General features: G+C 39.2%; 2 protein-coding genes across 3 annotated transcripts; one reads left to right on the forward strand and one right to left on the reverse strand.

The window, feature by feature from the left end:
* Nucleotides 1-883: 883 nt before the first annotated feature.
* On the reverse strand, nucleotides 884-8498 carry RBM7 (RNA binding motif protein 7). 2 transcript variants are annotated; one of them, XM_065944868.1, is made up of 6 exons: nucleotides 8382-8498; nucleotides 7900-8274; nucleotides 6865-7027; nucleotides 6114-6201; nucleotides 2961-3042; nucleotides 884-2339 (listed from the first exon to the last, which is right to left on the reverse strand). In XM_065944868.1, exons 2-6 carry the CDS (start codon nucleotides 7993-7995, stop codon nucleotides 1980-1982), a joined length of 789 nt encoding a protein of 262 aa, XP_065800940.1. In that variant the 5' UTR covers nucleotides 7996-8274; nucleotides 8382-8498; the 3' UTR covers nucleotides 884-1979. The 2 variants fall into 2 exon arrangements, with proteins under 2 accessions (XP_065800940.1, XP_065800939.1); XM_065944867.1 differs by lacking the exon at nucleotides 8382-8498 and having other exon boundaries at nucleotides 7900-8327.
* C9H11orf71 (chromosome 9 C11orf71 homolog) lies at nucleotides 8180-10781 on the forward strand. The gene has a single exon (XM_065944869.1). It carries the CDS (start codon nucleotides 8325-8327, stop codon nucleotides 8721-8723), a length of 399 nt encoding a protein of 132 aa, XP_065800941.1. The 5' UTR covers nucleotides 8180-8324; the 3' UTR covers nucleotides 8724-10781.
* The last annotated feature ends 4803 nt before the right edge of the window (nucleotides 10782-15584 follow it).

Consider the following 15584-nt stretch of genomic DNA (forward strand, 5'->3'; position numbering starts at 1 on the left):
CAACTGAAAATAACAGGCTCATTAGAGATAATGACCTGAGGAATTCAATGGACTGTACAGTCCATGGGGGGTCACAGTCAGACACGACTGAGCAGCTTTCACTTTCATTAAAGACTATTTTAAATTTTTAATTGAAGGATAATTGCTTTATAGAATTTTGTTGTTTTCTGTCAAACCTCAACATGAATCAGCCATGAAGTGAAGTTGCTCAGTTGTGTTCAACTCGAGACCCCATGGACTGTAGCCTATCAGGCTCCTCCATCCATGGGATTTTCCAGGCAAAGAGTACTGGAGTGGGGTGCCTTTTCCTTCTCCAGAGGCTCTTCCTCACCCAGGGATCAAACCCGGGTCTCCTGCATCGTAGGCAGACGCTTTACCGGAACTGCTTTGCTGTTGCTTAGTTGCTAAGTTTGTGCCTGACTCCTCTGCTGCCCCATGGACCGTAGCCTGCCAGACTCCCCTGTCCCTGGGATTTCCCAGGCACGAATACTGGAGGGGGTTGCCTTTTCTTCTCAAGAACTGCTTAAAAGGACAGAAACCTCGGATCGTAATGCTCTGTGTGCTAGTAACTGTACAGCTTCACATACCAAGGCACAGAAAAGTGTGCATATTTAAAAACAGAGAAAAGCAAATGTACAAACTCCTAGACACTAGGGAGAGGAACCAAATTAGTTTACAGTGCTTAGAAACATAAACCATGTGTTACTGAAAATCTGATTCTAACATACTAAGTTTGGTATGTTCAAAAGGTATATTTCAGGATGCTCTAAAAACTGACACTTTTAACACCAGGCAATCACTGAATAAAAGTGTGTTGCCAGTTTTTTGTGTGCAATGTCCCTAAAGTTAGTGATGTCAAAAAAAAAAAAAAATACTCTTTCACTTTGTTTTCAATATATTAAAAAGCAACATAGTACAAATGCTGTAGTTAATATTAAAAAGGATCCAAATTTTACAAGGAATTAATTTTTATAAACAAGTTCTACAATGAAAGGGAAACAGCATCTTGATACATAAAAGTGTTGTTGAACAAGATTTAAAAATTTTTAAATCAGAAAATGTTTCAGACTAAATTCTTTCAAATGTTCAAACAAAAACAAAAAGTAACCTGTACAATCTCCATAGTAAGATGTGTCCCTGTACACTTGTCCTGGGTACAATGTTAAAATTTTCAAAGTTTGAGTCATAGAGGCAGTACTTTAAAAAGTACATTTTCAGTAAAACATTTTACCATTTATCCAACTATGCATTTATATTTTTGTTCTTCCAGAAATAGGGGATTTATATTAACACTGTATTTTTACTGTAAAAAAATACATTTAGTGATATTTAACTTCCTGAGTGGCCTCAGTCATACATCGATTTAATGAGCAAATTCTAAAATTTTACAACGAAATAGCATGTGTAGATGTACACTTCTATGCTCAAGATCATGTCACAGAACTTACACCTAAGTTCTCTGAGAAGTTAAATATGGTTTATCCCCAATCTTTATCAAAAAGCTTTCTGTTAGTAAAATGAATCAGTGAAGTTAAACATTTTCTCATTTATTAACAAAATACTGAGTCAATTCTGACGATCAACTTGAAAATTTTTCATTATATACACCAAAAATCTGATTCACCAACAAGAAGCTTCTTGCAATACAAAAAAGTAAGATAATTAAAATATTTTCTTCATAATACAACTAATCCATATAATACATCCTTTACTCAATTGTCTAAAATGATTAGAAATTGTGGCACTTCTTTTGCATAAAACCCTTTCCTCTTTTTAAAACCCTGAGGTGAAAGGCTATGAATGTAATAAAACTAGAACCACAATTCTTCTCATGTCTGTATTGAATTGCTACTGGGTTTTAAAATTTTTACAAAGAAATGTGGCAACTTGTAAAGCTGCTCTATAGTTTTTTAAGAAAACATTCTCAGAAACAAAAAAAGGACCTAAAATGACCCTATGAAAAATCCTTATAACACTTGTTAGTGTCGAGATGAGCGCCATTTTCCATTTCTACCACTGTCTCTTCTGTTATCATAGTCATGGCTCCAGCCATCGTGATTCCTGTCTTCATAGAAAAAATCGTCTCTGTTTCCTCTGTAATGATGGTCAGACAGATCACTGTAACGCTGTTCACGGCTGTAATGTCTATCCATCACATAGGGATAAGAATTCAGTCTGACTTTTCTCTGTGATGATGGTGTATCTTGGCGCCACTGGGAGCTTGAAGACTGGTTAAAAGTATGATTATGTGACTGAACTGATGGGGAAAATCCTGACTGATCCAGATGTGGAGAACCAAATTTCCCTCCATATGACATCTGTCTCAAAACACTGTTCATCTGAGCGAAGAGGAAAAGAAGAAAATGTTAAGCACAAATATTTCTAGGTATCAAAGGCAACAGATATCTAGCCAATGTTTAAACACAATAATGGAAAAGCAAAATCATTCTTGCCTATCTGTATTTTAAGTTAAACACAACTAAAAATAGTAGAAATGGTGAGTGAAATGGACTAGTGAGGAGAAAAACAGAGGTAAGTACTAAGTGACTAGATCACTGGTTCTCAAATTCTGCCTATGGGAAGACATAAGGCAATGATTTTTTTTTTAATGGTTCATAGCAAAATGAAAAAAATACGTTTATAAAAGCTCATATCCCTTTATACTAATTTCTCAATTTAATTTTATTTCACTCTTATATTTTATTCTGCAGACTATGAAATACACAAGTCTAGGTAGGTACCATGAGCCAAGTTGTGATTTGGGCAAAGAAAAGAAAAATACAAATATGAGAAGCAGCTCTTCTATTTATCTTTGATCTTATAAATATATATTTCAGCCTAGTGAAAACTGAAATCTACAAAGATCATGCTTGTCTAACTAAAATTTAAGAAGTTAAAAAAGAATTTTAACTAAGTATGATTTTTCTTTTTTAGCAACTCAAGTTGAATAATCAGCTTACCACTGCTTGTCTCTGAAAATTTTCTGAAGATGAGAAAGATCTTTGAATTGTCTGTGATGATGGAGTCATGTTATCCACCGTCCTTTCATGAAAAGTGAAAAATAAGAAAATCAACATATAATCATTCATTCAACAAATAAACATGTCAATCATGAGCAAGATACAGTCCTCAAAAAAGATAGGAATCAATAAAACCAACAAGGTATCTGCTCTCAAGGAGCCAGGGGTAGGGATTCAGACAATAAGAGAATTTCACATGGCTATAAATACACAGTAATATACAACTATAGAGCAAGCTGAGGGGAGAGAGAGGGGATTCTATTTTAGCCGACTGGTCAGGAATGGCCCTTCTAAAAAGGAAATATTTGAAGTGAGAGCTGAACTAGATTACCTGAAGGCAACACATCCCAGCTAAGGGAAGGGCTAGCAGTGGTGAGCAAACTATAGTCTGTGGGCCAAACCCAGTTTGTGCAAAGCTTTATTGGAACACAGCCAACCTCTTTTGTTTCTGTGTGGTGCTACAATGGCAGAAGAAACTAGTTCTTTACAGGGAAAAAAAAAAAAACTTGTCAATTTACAGAGGAAAAAAAAAATTGTCAATCCCTGGGCCAACAGTGCGAAGGCCTAGACTGAGCACTAAAATGAAAAGGATTTGATCAATTAGAGATAACAGGTGAGGGAAACATAAGCAATAAAAGATAAAATCTAGGGCTATACCCTGGTGGTCCAGAGAGAGTGGTTCCACGCTCTCACTGCCGAGGGCCTGGGTTCGATCCCTGGGTTGGGAAGATCCCCTGGAGAAGGGAACAGCTATTCACTCCAGTATTCTTGCCTGGAGAATTTCATGGACAGAGAAGCCTGGAAGGCTACAGTCCATTGGGTTACAAAGAGTCAGACATGACTGAGTGACTTTCAAAGAAAAGAATTACTGAGACAGGAAATAATAATAGGCTTTGGGGAATAAGGAATTCTATAACATAAAGAGAATATTAATTTTAAGGACTTAAACCTTATTTCCCACTTCCTAAAGAAGTAACTTGCTCTACAGAAAAGCTCAGAAAAGGTTTTAATTTTATTTTAAAATACACCATTGGAATCAAACCACCAATTGATTTATCTTATAGTTTAGATCTTTTTATTTAGGGGTCTTTTTTCTTACTTTTCTAAAGCAGAACTATTTTATACTCTACAAAGAAAGCTATTTACACATTCGTTCATTCATTCATTCCACTGAGCACATGGGATCTCAGGTCCCTGTTCAGGAATCAAACCCATGCCTGCTGCAGTGTAAGGGCAGAGTCTTAACCGCTGGACCACCAGGGAAGTCTCATATTTTGTTTTCTTAAATCATATTGTGTCTGTATGCCAATGGGGTAAAAAGTATAATTTTACTTGTAGAGAGTATAAAAATCAGATACATACTAACACTTGATTACACTATTTACTTGTGTATTTCCCCCCCTCCAAGAATTTCTGCTGCTGCTGCTAAGTCGCTTCAGTCGTGTCTGAGTCTGTGCGACCCCACAGACGGCAGCCCACCAGGCTCCCCCGTCCCTGGGATTCTCCAGGCAAGGACACTGGAGTGGGTTGCCATTTCTTTCTCCAATGCATGAAAGTGAAAAGTGAAAGGGAATTTCTAAGACAGGTTAAAAACTTTTTTTCCCCCTCCACCTAAGATAACTTACAAGTTTCTATAATAGTGGTTACAGATGCTTCAAATTCCAACCGTACTGAATAGCATTTAAACACAATTTCAGCTGGCAAGAAGAGCATACGCTTCCAGATTACTGCTTTCTTAGAATTTCACCTTCCAGACTCTTCATATTCATTCACCCACTTCTTTTCAGCTCCTGGCACCATCTTAATCCAAACTATCAACTCAACCCCAACAGCTTCCTTGCTTCTAATACCAATACTTTGCTACCAACAGATTCATAATTGGTCTATTTTCTCCCTTGTCTCCTTCAATCCATTCTCTCCCAGTGCAACCAAGTAACTCACTAAAATACAAACCTGTTCCTTTTACTATCCTACCAAAAATGTTTCAGAGTCTTCCTACTGTTCTTAAGGTGAAATTCCAAAATCCTAATTATGACATATAAGAAAGACCGTATGCCATCTGGCCTCTATTTACTCTGACAGGATCACCAACAACTCTCCATTTTTCATTCATTATGATTCAGGTACACTGGCCTCTCTCAGGTTCTCATTCACTTATCTCTCCTTATTAAAACTTTCTAAACACTTTCTACTCATATCATGTGGGTGTGCTCAATCACACTGCCTGGGTTTGAAAACAAGCTCAATGCTTATGAGCAGTTCACACTTGAGCAAGTTAACTACAACCTCATTTTCTTCATACATAAGGTAGAGCTAATTCTTACCTCATAAGACTGCTGGTGAGGGATAAATGAGATCATAAATACAAAGGACTTGGTGACAAATCTGACAGGTGACAGGATTTTTTAACTCTTTCTTGAATGAACCCCAATACGATTGATAAATTGCTCTAAGGACATACCAGGAAAAACTATTCCTAGTAAAACATCAGCCTCCCCAAAGAAAACTATTTAAGTAGAAATAAATATGGTACCTTTTCTAATCCTTAGTAACTAAGAGGGATTTTAGAGATCATCTGAATCAACCTTTTTTCCTTACAAATGGAAAGACAGGGCCAGAGACTAGCTCAAGGTTACACAATTATTAAAAGACATATTTAGAATCCAGCTTTATGAACTCTTAAGTCTGTTTACTAATAGGTATTTTTAATATGCAAGTAACAACCAATCAGTGGTCATAAAACTAATGTGAATTAAAAAAATAAAGCAGAAAACAGAGGGTAGTACAAATAGCAAGGGTTAAGTAATGTTCTGAGAAATTCTGTGCCAGTATATACATGTATGTGGGCTTGGGTATATGTCTTTACAATGAACATAGTTATACATGTATTTATTTTAAGAGAACTATATACAATGGGCCTATAGTCCCCTTAGAATAGATACTATGTTTAACTATAATCCAAAACAGCAAATACAGCAGCAGAAAAAAGAGGTAGGAGCATAATGAAGGAAGCCAATCACTCATGTGTTTTTTGAGATCACAACCTAGAAAAATTCCTGAAAAATGATTTTTAAAATAGGTGCAAAACATTACCTGCTAGGAGATGTGGAAGTAGGGCTTGAATTTCCAACATGAGGCTGGGGATATGACAAACTGACCTCCTGTGAGGCATGGCTACTTCCTAAATGAAACAATTCGAGAAATTCTTACTGTTAGAAAGTTTAATTTGAAGTTTTGTATTCCTCAGCCCAATCATTCCAAAAAAGGTAGACATAACACTTAAAGTGAAAACCTCAACTTTCAGTAAATTGCTTTATAGTTCAGAGAGGAGACTAAGTGTCTAATACCAGATATATTTAAAACAAAGGGTTACAAATAAGGTACTACCCAATGTATAACAATGTATAAATACCCAATCTGGCCATAGTACTGTGATCCCCACACTAAATTGTAAAACTGAATACAAGGAAAGTTTCATCCTTACATGATCACGTATCAAAATTTGTAAAAGTAAATTACAAAGCAGTCAGGAAGACTTTCGGGCAATAATCTTTGCGCTTTTAGAGCATGAACCCAAAATCGGTCATTCTAACAATGAAGGTTTATGTTCTGAAAACTACCACTTTCAAAATCCATACTGTCAATATTTTTATTGACAATATTTTTATTGTCAGTACCCATTTTTAGCGATATATATATAGTTTACTGTTTATAAAGCTTAAACCATTTTCATCCAAAAAGAGGTTCTCAAAAAGAGAGGTTCTCTAAAACGGAATAACAAAATTAAAAACAAAAAACAAAGCAGTGAACAATCTCTCTGTCCATATCATCAGTAAATAGTTACCTGATCTAAACTGAATCTTGATAGGCCTTCCAAAAAGTTTGATTCCATTAAGCAGATTCATGGCGTAAGGAACAGATACTTCATGTTTGAAATTCACAAACGCAAACTGCTTCGGTTTACCATCCTTGTCTTTTGGAATTTTCACTTTAATTACTGGACCAGCCTACAGACCCACAAAATTGTTCAGAATTTCAGTAAGGCAGTTTCAGGAAAATACTCAAATTTCACAAAGTTTACAATGTAACCATGGACTCTTACAAAACGGATACACGCGTATTTCCCTCACGGTTAAAGATCCTATAGATACGACTGAAAATTAGGTTAACTTACTTCGGGGGAGGGAGCCCATAAGGAACTGGAAACCCAATCACTGAATTTACACTTCACTGCACTTTATGACTTTAATGTCGCGGACAACACCCATCGTTTCCCCACTTTGCGAAAATTAACGTTTATCAAGAACAACAGAAAGTTTTCTTGGACTAAAAGTTCACTTTTGCATTGATCAATCAAACCATTACCAGCTGTTGGAGGGTACGACTGGAAGGAACAAGTTTAACACGTTTTAATACAGATCTTAATACAGAAACACTACAATGCCGCTTTCCTACGGAGTGAGTCTGAGCTTTTTCTATGGAGTCTTTCCTTTTGAGTCTGTCTTTGCTGAAACTTAGTGGAAAATGGATAATGACAAATTGAAATAAAATTTACAAGCAGAAGATGAGAAAAGGAGGAAAAGTGCAGCTCAACGAAGGACCCACACGTTTGAGGCTCCTTAAAGAGCCTGAATCTTTACCGCAGGAATGCCCGATTGAGAACCCACCACCACCTTTAGTCTTCACTTTGGCCTGAACTAATTAGGCCCCATGTAGCGAGCGCCTCCCTTTCTAAGCGTGACCCCCGCCTCCAGCCCGCCCACCTGTCAGGGTGCCGGGACGCACCGTCCCGCTTCCGCCAAGGAAGCGCTGATCGCCGTTGGGCCGGACCCTAGGCGGGCCGGAAAACGAAAGGAATAGGCTTATCCCAGCCGCTTACCTGGTGGAAAAGCTCGAAGAGGAGCTCCTCTGTCACTTTCGTTTCAAGGTTGCCCACAAAGAGAGTGCGATCCGCTTCGGCTGCCGCCGCCCCCATCTCAGCGTCGCCCCCTCCCGAAAAAGGCCGAAGGGTCGCCGCCTACGCACGCACTGCGCACTCTCAGAATCCCCACGTCCTCGCGCACCCAGGCGTCACCGACGTAAACGTCAATCACGCCGGCTCTCCGCAGCGTTGACGTGCCCTGACGGACTGCGCATGCTCCGAGGAGAGGGCTCGGAGAAGGCTCCCGGTCGCCACTGCTGTAGTGATGGCTTCCTGTGAAGTCGGTCTCCGCTGTCGAGATCCGCTGAATTGATCTGCGGAGTCGCGAAGGGCCTACCTTGACCGAAAGACGTAACATTAGATACTACGGGCAGTGTTTGAAGATGGCGCAGAACTCTGTGTCCCTGTCCGCCGGCGATCGAAGGAGCCGGGTGGCTTACCTGAGCTCTTCCCACGGTGACCTCAGCTCATCGGCTTTAGCGTTGGCGATGGTCTCCGGAGACAGCTTCCTCGTTACCAGGCCCGAGGCGATTCTTCCAGAGTTTGTTCCTCGATCCTCTGTGCGGCTGAACTTCCGGACCGAGAGCCGTCGGGCGCCTGGTGGCGGCCGAAGCCCGACCCGCTTTAATGAGGGAAGGGAACTGGAGGCGCGGAGCCGAAGCCGACAGGCCAGATTCTCACCTTACCCGGGCCCTGCGGTGAAACTCGACCTTCTAAGAAGTGTCCTGCAACAGCGTCTGGTGGCACTTGGAGGAGTTATCGTAGTCCGTCTTTCGGCTTAAACCCAATACTTTCCTCGGCCCTTCAATTAGCGTGTAAACAAGGCCTCTCTCTAAAATACTTTCTTGGTGCAACCGGTCTTCTTTTTAGAGGGGCGTCTTTTCTCTAACCTAGCGCAAAAGAAAATGTTTGCAGTTACTTGAGTCACACGGTTTTAAATAGCCATGATGATTAGGTTGGAAGGGAGGAGGAGCAGAGATTCTATTGAGGTGGTCACAAAGCTGAGCTGATTGGATCATCGTTCCCAGAGGTCAATACTCCCTTTATCCGCCCAACAAATAATCACATTTTTCTCGCTTTCCACAAGTCTTACGGACCTCCCTGGCAGATTCTCCTACTTTGAGACTTGTAATTCCGAGCTTCCTTAACTGCCTACCTTTCCACCTCGGGCTAATATTACCTTTACTTCTGTTGGTTACTTCTGTTGTCCTCCCACCTATGGTGCTACACTTAATCCTATCATTTTGTCCCTTACACTTCTTCCATCCCCATCCTCCATCCTTTCTTAAGGAATGTTTATAGATTTCAGTCTCTACTACACTAAAGCAAAAAAAGCAAAACCTAAACCTTGCTGCTCCTTTAAATTGTTAAACGAATTTACGTTTCTTTATTTGCCAAAGGTTCCAAATTAGTTTTTACACTGTCATTTTATTACTCGCAGTCAACCCCAGCTTCCTTAATCTGAATCTTGTCCTCAAATAGGCAAAAATTGGGAACCATCTTACAGTCTACTACTGTTAGGAAGCTGATCATGTGTTCACTCTAGCGTCTTCCTTAAACTTTCCTGTTTGTCTTTTCCCATTCAAACATTAAATTATATTTGAAGATCTTCCCAGTGCTAAGCACTTTAGATGAACTTTTCCTAGCCCTGCTAACAAGGAGATCAAGCATACTTTGGATTTAGTGGCTAACAAATCACCAGGCTGGACTGTCCCTTAGGTCAAGTGATGAAAATAACCCTGGTTGCCATGGCTTTCCATAATATTGCACTATCCTGGTTCTTCTCTTAACCTGGCTGACTACTCTTTGAAAGTGTTGCTCAGCCACCTTGACTTTTTTTGACCCCTTGGACTGTGTAACCTCCTGGGCTCCTCTGTCCATGGAATTCTGCAGGCAGGAATACTGGAGTGGGTAGCCATTCCCTTCAGGGGATTTTCCTGACCCAGGAATTGACCTGGGTCTCCCGCATTGTAGGCAGAGGTGTTTGAGCCATCTGAGCCAGCAAGGAAAACTACTCTTTAATATGCTAATAATTTTGTCTTAATCATATATTCCCCAAGGTTTAAAGGGTGATATTGGGAGAAAATAAGTGGGTTTTGTAAGTGGCAAATCTTAATGTTAAGCAGGTAAGAGTCTAGCTTTTTCCCAGTGGACTCTGGTCTATAATTGTGTTAGATAAAACAAAATTACACACACACAAAACAATTGAATTATGAAAACTACATTTTAAGAAGAATTTTGACAAACCAAAGAGTGTCAATATGAGTGATTAATATAGTGAGAGGTCTAGAAACCACCTCTTAAGAAAAATGTTTGACAGGGTAATAATAGCTACATTTTATTAAGTACTGTGTGCAAGGCAATGTGCTAGGGGCTTTTATTGTTTATTCAGATATTTATTGAGAACTTATTCTGTGCCTGCTACTACCTGTGTTAGGTATAGAATAAAGTGGTGAACAAGATAGATAAGGTCTCTACTCTTATGGAGCTTTATATGTGTCATTTAATTTTCATAACAGCCCATAACAAAAGTATTATACTTCATTTCATTGCTGAGTAACCAAGGCACGAAGAATTGAAATAAACTTTCCAAGGTCATGCAGCTAGGTGGAACCTTGAAGCCGTTCAACACAGGTTCCTCTTTAGAATCATGTAACACCAAAAAGGACTTGAGTGACTATTTTCTCAATTCTCCCAAAGATAGTATCTAACTAATGCTATTCTAGATAGCCAAAAAGAAGTTAGTTCATAATACATGAATTCCTTATGGTGGCTCAGAGGCTAAAGCATCTGCCTGCAATGCGGGAGACCTGGGTTTGATCCCTGGGTTGGGAAGATCCCCTGGAGAAGGAAATGGCAACCCACTCCAGTATTCTTGCCTGGAGAATCCCATGGACGGAGGAGCCTGGTGGCCTACAGTCCACGGGGTCGCAAAGAGTCAGACACGACTGAGTGACTTTACTTCACTTCAGGCTGGATGTGGTTGAGAAAGAATCCCAAACCTATAAGTGAAAAGTTTGGAGAAGAATAGTAAAATTAAGACTGAAGGTAAGAAAGATTTTCATAAAACTTAGAGATGCCTAATGGTGGAAAATAACCACTTTACAAGGTAATGAATTAACTGCCCAAAGTTCTCATAGAGGCTAAATTGTGTCAGTTTTGAAATCAGACTAAACAACATCTTCAGTTCTTTCCCATTTGACCTCTAATTCTACACTTTAAATTAAAAACTTGATTAAAGTTGAAAAGAGAATTGGGGGGTGAGAAGAGAAAAATGAAGTATGATACATAGGATGACCATATTTACTGTGCAAACCAGGGCACTTAGGAGGGAAAGGGTGGTGGGTATCAATTATGTTTTACTTTAGCAACAGGCATAAAAAAGGGCTGTCCTAGGCAGCCAGGTTGGATCATATCACACTAGGAGATGCTACAACATTAAATACACCTTTGAGACATATTCCTTAGCTTCAGGGAAAGAAGACAGATTTGTGAAGGAAGGGACAAAAACTTGGCATAAATGTGCACAGAAGCATGCAAGAGGAAGAGAACCCAGTGGAAGTGAATTGGTTTCTGTTTGTTCTCACATAGGGTCATCAGAAGTAAGGATTTGATTAAATAATAGTGTACATGTGCCAGAAGTAAAATGATACAAAAAATTGTTTGATAAGAGTAGAACCTTGTTCACATAAATTCTGCATCATTTTATTTATTTTTTTGGCCACACCACCAGACTTATGGAATCTGAGTTTCACGACCAGAGATCACCCCTGCACACCCTGCAGTGGGAGTGCAGAGTCTTAACCCCTGGACCACTGAAGAAGTCCTAATGCTTCATAATTTTAAATCTGAGCTGATGAATCTCTAATTTCTCCTGGTTCTTAACATTTGCAACTGTTCAAGTTACAACATCTTCCTAGAATCAAAAAGACTGTGTTATGGAAGCAAGGACTGATAGAAACCTCTTGAAATGATCTAAAGCAGGAACAACTAAGTTTCCCAAAAGTGGTCCATGTTATTAAAAATCCAAATGTTGTCATACAAAATGACTTTTAAGTATCACTGCCTGTGTAGCATGTTACCATTCTAAAATAGATGAATTTTCTAAGACAAAAAATAGTCCCTCAGTACTCCACTGTAAGTTTTAAAAAAGCCGTGGGAACTTCCTTTTTGTTTTTATAGACCTTTGTTTATTGTATCATACTAGGCAACTGACTAGTATGTGTTGAAGGTAAGTTCTATTAGTATATTTACTTCCTCTGTTCATCAGCTCTAAAAGTCTTTAAAAGAATGCCCGTTTGGGGTACAGGAAAAAGGAGGCTCTCTCAATAGCTAGATTTGGTGCTAAGCCTAATTCTGAGAGGGTTAACTCAGCAGAAAGAAAAAGTCCTATGGGAGGGAAGAGTAGGTAGACTTTTAATTTTGAGGTTTAGCTGTATTTCAAACATAATTATGTCTTTTATTCTTTTGGTGAATCTATCCAGATCACACTCAGGTGCAACTTTTTCTTTGCAATTTCCATGACTGTGTATGCTAAGTCCCTTCAGTTGTGTTCAACTCTTTGTGACCCTGTGGACTGTAACCCACCAGGCTCCTCTTGTCCATGGGATTCTCCAAGCAAGAGCACTGGATTGGGTTGCCATTTCCTCCTCCAGGGGATTTTCTCAGGGATTGAATCCATGTTTCTTGTTTCCTGTGTTGGCAAGTGTGTTCTTTACCACTGACGCCACCTGGGAATCCCAATTTCCATGAAAAGTACTCTTATTTCCCTAGCCAACCAGTGTGTAAGTTTGAATGCCTATGACTCCATACTACCTATTTTCCTATCTTTATTGCCTATGTCCATTCAGTTGCAAAGTCCTGCTCCTTTTATTTTCACAATGTACGTATGTTAACATTTATATGTATCTCATCACCTATACTGTATTTACCTGAACATCTATCCTGTTTTGTTTGCTCTGTTTCTCTGCATCCTAAGTGTGTGTAGCTGCAGATGAATAAACTCAAAGCATATCTCTGATCCCATAGTTAAACTATAACTTTACAGTACTGACTGTTAATTACTCCAGTGTTAACCATAGTATATCCCACAGAATCTGTATGAGAAATACAAGGTGCTATTTTGAAAAAAGACGCAGTAAAATTGACAAGTGCATGTTTTATCACCTTCTTAGGGAGACATAATGTGTAATAACTTGTTAAAATTTCTAGTAATTCATTTCCAGGATCGTAGTTATCTGATTAGGGATCAAACCCATGCGCCTTGAATTGGAGGCTCAGAGTCTTAACCATTGGACCATGAGAGAAGTCCCTCAAGCCGGCATCTTTATTCCACATGATTTCTGGTACTTGTCTATGTCTTTGGCAAGTGGGTGGGAGAATGGAGGCAAGCATGCAGCTACAGATTCCCAGCCACTGAGGAGGAAGACTGGCTTTGTTACTAGGAAAGGGCATTTAGGAACATCCCCTAATGTATATGGGTAGGTGCAATTATTAAGTGTGCTAATAATGTAATGTTAAAAAAACATATGGTTTACCTGGCTTTTATTTCACTAGAATATCTGAAGGTAGCCCTACTTCACAATACACTTCTGAATCAGAGGAGAAAAATAATTGTTTTTACTGTCTTTCCAATGAATACAGTAAGCTAAAGACCTGAGAGTAGCTGAAGCAATGAAACTTTAAAAACTGTACGTTCTTTAAACTGACTTTTAAGACTTTCCATAATCTGACCAAATTATTTTGCCAGTCTTCTTTCTTATTCATATTTCCTCCAGGTGATTGCTGCTCTTATTTTGCCTCTATATCTATGCCTATCCTAATCCCTTTAACTAAATTACTTGTCCTTCACATTTTCTGCCTGTTAAGTTTATCCATCCAGATTGGTTCAAGTTCTTTACTGTTGCAAAGGAACACACCCTTTTTAACCAGGTTAAGCAAAACATGGACTGTATGGACTCACAGAACAGGAAAGTGTGGTAACTTCTGATAGTCTACCTAACTAACTATACATTGTCTATAGCAACAGCTTGGTTCTTCCTTTCTTTGGAACCACCTTCTTCATCCTCTGTTCACATGTTTGCAATAAGGTTTCACACCTAGCTCCAGGGATAGAGGTGTAATCTAGGTCTTATCTCCCTTACTACATTGTCTCAGGGCAGACCACTTGTCTAAGTTAATCTTTATATATATATTTGAACCTATTAAGTGCCCCCAAAGTAGAAATTTAACAAATGCCTATTAAATGAATGAATGAACTTCACAGATTGGCTATTTCTCCATGGACTTAAAATCCAAAAATGGAACACTCCAGGAAGGGAAGTGCAGGAACTGTAGTGTAAACTTAAAAACACACACATCATGAGAGTTGAGAGTTAAGTTTTATTTGGGGGTGAAATGAGGACTGCAGCCTGGGAAACAGCACCTCAGGTAGCTCTGAGAAACTGCTCCAAAGAAGCAGGGGGAAGTTCCGTTTATATGAGATTTTGGTGTAGGGGGAGTACATGCAATGACGCACATATTTTTCCTGAAGGTTTCGTCTGCTCTCATGAAGCTTTTGCTAGTTATGAGAAACAGTCACCACCATGAAGGATTTTAGTACTTTTCTAGATATGAGAAAATATAAGAATTGGGCTTATAAAATTGGCTCCTGAAAATATCTAACTATCTGAACACCTGTCCTGCCAGTCCACGTCCTCCCGGGCATGGAGGGTGTCATTTCTGCTGTCCACCCTGAACACCTTTCAGCAGCTGCAACAGCACATGATTTCATCTTTCTAGAGATCAATGGCAGGTGTGAATTTGTAGTTGACAGTAGTCTCTGGTCTAGGTATCCAGTTGCTTGAGTAAATTAGAGTAAAATGATAAGACTAAGTTTTCTTCAATTAAAAAAAAAAAGCCATGTCTTTGTAGCTTACTTGGTCTGTTCTTATAAGAGTGAGAACTATGCTCTTCACTTTCTATATTTTCATTGGAGGCCAAATGTGATTATTATTCTGATTATATAGCATTTATTTTATCATCCCCCAAGAGCTGAGTATTTAAAATTGTTCAAATTTTTCACTCTATTAAATAACTTAAATAAACATCTCAGTTTATAAGTAAAAAAAAAATGAGTTTTGTTTGAAGGTTTGCTTCAATTTAAAATTAATTTGTCTCTAGGAACATAATCTAATCCAGTGAAAGTGAAAGTGTTAGTTTCTGTCTTGTCCAACTCTTTGCAACCCCATGGACTGTAGCTGGCAAGACTCACCTGTCTATGGAATTCTTCAGGCAAGAATACTGGAGTGGGTTGCCGTTTCCTTCTCCTGGGGATCTTCCCGACCAAGGGATCAAACCTGAGTCTCCTACACTGCAGGTGGATTCTTTACCAATAACCTACAAAATCCTACACCTAATCCAAGATATGGACAAATATTTATGCACAAATATTTATGCAGATAGGGCTTCCCAGGTGGATAGCTGGGTAAAGAACTTGCCTACAGTGCAGGGGATACAGGAGACTCAAGTTCGATTCCTGGGTCTGGAAGATCCCCTGAAAGAGGGCATGGCAACCCACTCCAGTATTCTTGCCTGGAGAATTCCATGGACAGAGGAGCCTGGCAGGCTACAGTCCATGGGGTTGCAAAGAGTTGGACATGAAT

Source organism: Muntiacus reevesi, chromosome 9 (genome assembly GCF_963930625.1).
Source record: "Muntiacus reevesi chromosome 9, mMunRee1.1, whole genome shotgun sequence".
NCBI lineage: Eukaryota > Metazoa > Chordata > Mammalia > Artiodactyla > Cervidae > Muntiacus > Muntiacus reevesi.